At 40.4% G+C, this 6,527-nt stretch overlaps 1 protein-coding gene across 1 annotated transcript; it reads left to right on the forward strand.

Moving 5' to 3' along the window:
• Positions 1-244: 244 nt before the first annotated feature.
• On the forward strand, positions 245-5,746 carry LOC110979534 (survival of motor neuron-related-splicing factor 30-like). The gene is made up of 7 exons (XM_022235400.2): positions 245-385; positions 1,423-1,488; positions 2,017-2,159; positions 2,801-2,888; positions 3,069-3,154; positions 3,445-3,571; positions 4,299-5,746. Exons 1-7 carry the CDS (start codon positions 272-274, stop codon positions 4,446-4,448), a joined length of 774 nt encoding a protein of 257 aa, XP_022091092.2. The 5' UTR covers positions 245-271; the 3' UTR covers positions 4,449-5,746.
• Positions 5,747-6,527: the final 781 nt, after the last annotated feature.

Consider the following 6,527-nt stretch of genomic DNA (forward strand, 5'->3'; position numbering starts at 1 on the left):
TAATTTTTCCATTCAAAAGAAGAAACATTGATTGAATCCGTATGACACCTTTAATTTGGTTACACCAGGCAATAAAGTACGACTAAAGTACGAAACTATTCAGTAACGTCTGTAAGGGCTATGGAGGGCAGTAGAACAATTTAACACATGGTGCATGATAATTATGTGTTATCCAATTTAACGGTCAGCGCGGCCAAGTCTGGTTGCCAGACTTGGCGATACTTCAAGAAAATCTTTGTCTAAAGAGGGCGCCACTCTGTGGACAGAATACATGTACAGTGTACATGTATGTACATGTACATCTGTGATTAAACAGAAGAAAATGGCTGAAGTAAGCGAAGATTGGCAGACGAATCTTTCCACCTACCGGGCCCAACTTCAACAGGTAAATTATACACTGCAATGATACATCTTGATTGGATACAACTATAGAATATAGGGACACTCTATTTCAGTATTTGAACTTAGATTTTTTTTACCATCTCCATTCATTTTGTGTTGCTTCGTACTCAAAAGAACTCTTTCGACATCGTGCGTAGCCACCAACCGGGTAAGCCTACTCGATTTGGGTCTAGCTAATTAGGCCTACTGTCAACACACCGTCAACACACGATAGCAGACGATTACCAGACTAGTCAACACACCTTTCACAATCCTTAGTCTATAGTTTGACTTACGAGAAATGCCCAGAAATTTTGGGTTCGTCGTCCGCCGCCGCGCTTCCACGTAGGGATTGGAAATACCAGTCTGCAATGAATGGATCTCAGACTTTATTTCCCAATTAAACAAAATCACCCAGGGGTATCAATCTACCGAGAAAGAAAAGAAAATCATGCATATGTATTAGAAATAAGTATGTGATCTGTTTGAGAAAATAAAGAAAACAAAGGGGGAAAAAATGAAAAAACAATCTTGTGGCTAGTGGCCTTGAACCTGGCACATAGTGATTGCAGACCAATATGCGTACCGTCATGACTGTTTGGGCCACAGTAATGCCACGACAGTAATGGGCAATTCCATAACAATAGAATTTGGATGTCACATTACGGTTTCCGTAACAATAGCCACTTAGAATTGAAGTGAAATTGACGATAGCAAACATCATCAAGGAGCTGATACCTATCACTTAGTGAATGTTCACCTTCAACTGAACAATGGGGAAAAGACGGGCATAGTAGGCCATCACGGTCATTCTGAGAGTATGCACCCATTTTGACTTACATGTAGTGGGCAGGAGTTGACTCATGCACTGGCTATGAGTTCAGTTCAGGTAGTTTACTTTGTTCATGCTAGCCTGGGAATGATTTAACTTGATTGAATTGACTGAACCAAAAGATCTAAAAAATCAAGAAATGGTTGTTTTTTTCTGTTTTTCTAAAAGATGTTGGCTCTAAATTTCATATCTCGTAATTTTTTTTTCAGGTGGAAGCGGCCTTGACAAACGATCCTGAGAATGAAGAACTCATCAAACTCAAGGCAGATTTACAGGTAAATGTTGGTTTCGGATCAGCCTGTGTTTTGTCAGGATGCTGTGATGTTAGCACTTGGTTTTTGAATCATTTAATTGAGGGGAAGAATTCCACACCCAGTAATCATTCATGTTTCCCTGCAGTGTATACATTGACCATCAAATTAACTAGGGATAATATGGAAGCCCTTTAGTAGAAAGTACTTGGAAATCTTCACAACAGTGTTGCAGAGTTTGTGCACAGGATCTCAAGTGATGTCCAAGTACACTCTCACATGCAAGTTATTCCTACATTTACTCCTGTCTTCCTTAAATTCACTCATAAAAACTTATAAACTGTACATTTCCCTCACTATGTACATGTATGAGGTCAGGTTATTAATTTTTCTTACATGTAACTATAGTTTAAAAAAGAATTCTTCAACTAATTTCATAGCTTGATATGCTTGATATGTTACCCAAGCAGTATTTTCTGGCCAGGAGTCAATAAATATTGAGCTGTGGGAGGTTCATGAATATTGTTAGTTGCCTTTTTTTGTCATTTACAGGATGTCATTGAACTGACACTAGACCTAATTCAGGCTGGCCCAGGGGCAAAAAGTGAGGGGGATGAGGTTGAGAAAGAAATGACAGAAACCTCGTCATGGGGTGTTGGAGACAACTGTCAAGCTCTGTACAGCGAGGATGGCCTGTGAGTATGGGCACATGCGCAAGTGCGCCCTCATAGGTGACAAAGTGAAAGGCCAGGTTGATGCTTGACACTATCGCCCCTGAGCACCTGACGCCTGTGCATAGATCCTATGGGTTTTGTGCACATCCCAGTGGAAACTAGTTGTACCTATTCCACACAATATATTGTGCACAATCTGAGAAACTTAATTTATCCTTCTCTGTGCCGTGGATCTCCGAATGAACATATCTATGATGTGTGTTAGCCCCAGGTGAAACTTGCTTGCAGAAGATGCTTCTACATAGTCTGACGATTAACCCTAACCCTCCTCAATCCTTCACCTGTTGGAGGATTGAGGAGGGTTAGGGTTAAGCATTCATAAGTCCGCTCTTTTGAAGGGCAAGACTTGTAATATCAACGAGACCTTAAGACCAATATAGGGGTGAATAGGACAATCTAGTGTCAGTACGTGTAGCCAATTAATTTTGTTACTTAAAAATATATCTCTGCTAGATCCCTCCATTATGTGTTATATTTGGGTTAAATTTTGGAGGATTAAGGACATATTTTACCAAAAAAACTACCAGGGATTTGACTAAAGTAAGTATTTGACGGGCCATAAGCAGATTTAATCATTTCTTTCTGTTTTGATGTGTTTCCAGGTATTACGAAGGCAAAATAGATGAAGTTCACATGGACGGTACTGTTACTGTCACATTTGAAGGGTATGGGAACACAGAAATTGTACAGGTGAGTTGGGTAGCTTTGTCTTAACTACTTGCTCCTCTTCTGGCATACTTGAGTCAAAGATTGGAATGATGGAGCCTCAGAATTTGGAAAGTGTGATCATTTCCTGTTTGGTTATTTCCTGATACAGTATATTGAGTAAATGACCTTATGGATGTATCTTTCTTTGCTTCTTTCCTCCAGATATCCAAGTTAAAACCGAGCGAGCAGGCCAGGGGAAGTAAACGGTCGGGAGACGAGGCTGACCTAAACCCCAAACCCTTGTCAAAGTAAGTGATAGGGTTCCAGCCTTACCCAGGGCTTAGATTGGTCTATGTAAATTTTAGGTGCCAAAAATAAAGCACAGTACGTTAGGGATGCCCATCTGTTTTTAGCTTCAGGTCTACACCAAACATTGCACAGACATGACAGAAGTGGCCATTATTGTGCAAAAAACAATAACATTTTGCGGTTTGTGGGGATATCAGAATGGAAATATATGGATGAAAACAAAGACTCTTCCAGTTTTTGCACAGTGTTATACACAATAGTACGATGTTTTTTTTTAAATATTACACAGGAAAGAACTTTTAGCCAAGCGGCGGGAATACAAAAAGCGCAAAACACAGAAGAAGTTGGAAAAACTGAAGCAGATGGAACAGAAGCATGAGGAGCAGAAAAACAGCTGGTTAAACTTCAGCAGCAAGGTGAGTGAGCCCTCAAGAGGTCAGGCCCTGCCAATTAACCGGGTGCCATCTTAGCTCATTTTTGAAATATTTGCTTTGCCTGTAACTTCCAGCTCTATTCCTCTTGGCCCATTTTTGAAACCTTTGCCTCGCCAGTGACTTCCAGCTCTATTCCTCTTGGCCTATTTTCGAAATCTGGTGACTTTTAGCTGTATTCTTCATGGTCCATTTTTGAAATCATGGCTTCCTCGCTTTCTTGCGGCTAAAATGTATAACTGATTCAAAGGGATCCGTTGTTTCAAGGTTGTGGGTTAGACTTTGTGTTTTGTTTATGCTCAGCTATGCATAAATTAGCACCTTCCACAATATTTGAAATCCCCCGTGCTGCTCCAGGATACCATTGGCAGATTGGCACTGCCTAAACATACATGCAACCACAGGAATTGCTGGAGGATTTTAAAGGTTTGAGGTTGTGGGCACGCTGCACCTTTCCAAGAAGCATGTTCAAGAAAGACTGGAGGATTTTAGTCTGAGGCGGAATGTTTTGTTTAGATAATCAAAGGATTTTGAAGGATTGAGGAAGGTGCCTAGCAAAAAAGCTTAAGGCTTAGGGTAGAGCATTGTGTGAGTTACAGCCTATATGTACGTACATGCATTTAAGTCGAAACTTTCTGGACATTTTTATCTTCAGACCTAGGAGTACCTGAAATAACCTAGTGTATATATTTGTTGTTTATCCCTCTCTCAGGCTATCAAGAGCAAGAAGGGAATGACCAAGAAGAGTATTTTTGCATCCCCAGAGAGTTCCACAGGAAAAGTGGGCATTGGAACGTGTGGTGTAGGGGGTGCCCCAATGACGAAATTTGACAGACCCAAACACAACGTAGTCAGAAAATAGCACTCGGACACACTGTAATTTCAGTGTTTCTTTCTCTGGAGAGGCATTTGATAAATCTTTTCCTCCTTATACTGGGATGGCACTTTTGACCTTTTCCTCCCTCTTCGAGGGGTGGAGCAAGGAGTTTCTGGAGATGGAGGATGAACTCAAGACCAGGGGCCATGACAAAATAATGCTGTTCTGTTCACAAGAATCTCATGGATGGAAATATCATGTCCTCAAGGCCCCACTTCGTCTATTTTCAGTCTCAGGACTAAAATTGAATAAGCTGTGTTAAAACATGTAAGACTAAGATAAGGTTTCTTTTTTTTTGTCAGATTGTAGCTCTAGAGTCAAACATCAGTTTGTCAAAGCTATGGTAAAAGTTGGGGTATTTTGTGAACATTGGTGGAAAGCTGGTGGCTTTGAAGGCCAGGAAAGGCTCTCTAATTCTGTTTTGTTTACATGTACTTGGTGAATCAGTCTCTTGGTCTAAAAGGGACACTGGGAACTTCACGTCTATTTCTGTAGCTCTTTCTGTAGTATTGCCTGCCAAGGGTCATGTCAAAAAGTTGCCTGTGGCTTGGGCTGTTATGATTGGCAAACTGCTGTCATGAGCCAAAGTCATGTCAAAAAGTTGCCTGTGGCTTACAATTGGCAAACTGCTGTCATGAGCCAAGTCATGTCAAAAAGTTGCCTGTGGCTTGGGCTGTTACAATTGGCAAACTGCTGTCATGAGACATAGTCATGTCAAAAAGTTGCCTGTGGATTGGGCTGTTGTCATTTGCAAACTGCTGTCATGAGCCATGGTCATAGTCTAAAACTTACACCTGAGATGATGTCTTTGAAATGGCCTCTTTAATTCTTGACTTCACTGACAAGCTGTGAGTTCATCCATAGATTAACCATTTAGCAGCACACAGCACATGTTTTGAGCCAGAGTTCTAAAAGTTCAGAGACAAAGCTGTGGAACTAGCTTTGGGAAATCCATTGGAAAAAAGATTTTTTCTTCCACCAAGGGTATGGGTTGTTAAAAATGTTATTTAGAAACCAACAAAATGATCAGTAATTATTCTGCTGGCTTCTTAAATGTAAGGGTTTAGTTTGATATAATGGAGCATCGTAGCAGAAACAAAATTGCTCAGGAACTTTTTACCTGCTTAGTAGGAATTGGCTGTGAACCAGTTACCATGGTTACTGGAACAAAACATCACAGAACATTTTGCTATGGATTCCTCTTTTTCTGCTGTGCTAACATTGGTCCCACTATAGACGCATTGAAGAAATAAAGAATATGTAAGTAAAATAGTCAACAGAAATAGTCATGTTTCTGGCTAGAGTTCCTGAAACTGAACAGTTGTTTGGAAGCAGCTTCAAAAGGTGTGTCGCAAAGGGCCTATATTGTGTACCCGTACATTTGTCTTAGCAGCATTTGCTGCTGCGTGCAATGAACTTGTTAATTGAGAGATACTGTCACTCCTCTAAACCGGCTGGATTGCAGGATAAGGCAAAAGATATTTTTGTGCTACACTTGCAAAATGTTGACGGCAAAGGTAAAGTACTAATGTACAAAATGAAGAAAAGTTATATTGCCCACAATAAATAAATTTGAAGTTTGCAGAGAGAAAACATGCCCCAAATGGATAAGATACAATGAAGTTTTCATCATGCACATTAATACTTTGTAAGGTGGTGTTCAGCCCAAGCCCCCTTCCTTCCCACTTTCCAACGTTCCAAAGTATCCAGAAAATTCGAGCATTTTTCACAAGTGTCCATGATGGTCAAAGGGCACAGACACACTGCCCAAAGGATGGGTTTTATGTTGCACACAAATAACTTTGTTGAATTTGACATATGCAAAGTTCCATTTAAATGAAGGTGTCAATGTTGGACAAACTTGGCTACGTACCCCAACCTGTAGAATCTAGGCCACACTTGCGCAAGCGCATCGTTATTTTAATAAAGTTTGTATAAATAAATCATAATTTGTTTAAAAATCACATGCTAAAGACAAAGAGGTCTGTTCCTTTTGTGATGGATCCTTTCAACTCGAGACGCCAGAAACAGACCTGCAGCATTATGTCACGCTGTGTTTTATAT

This window comes from Acanthaster planci, linkage group LG02, assembly GCF_054643075.1.
Source record: "Acanthaster planci isolate LZ-2023a linkage group LG02, COTS_SCS, whole genome shotgun sequence".
Taxonomy (NCBI): Eukaryota; Metazoa; Echinodermata; class Asteroidea; order Valvatida; family Acanthasteridae; genus Acanthaster; species Acanthaster planci.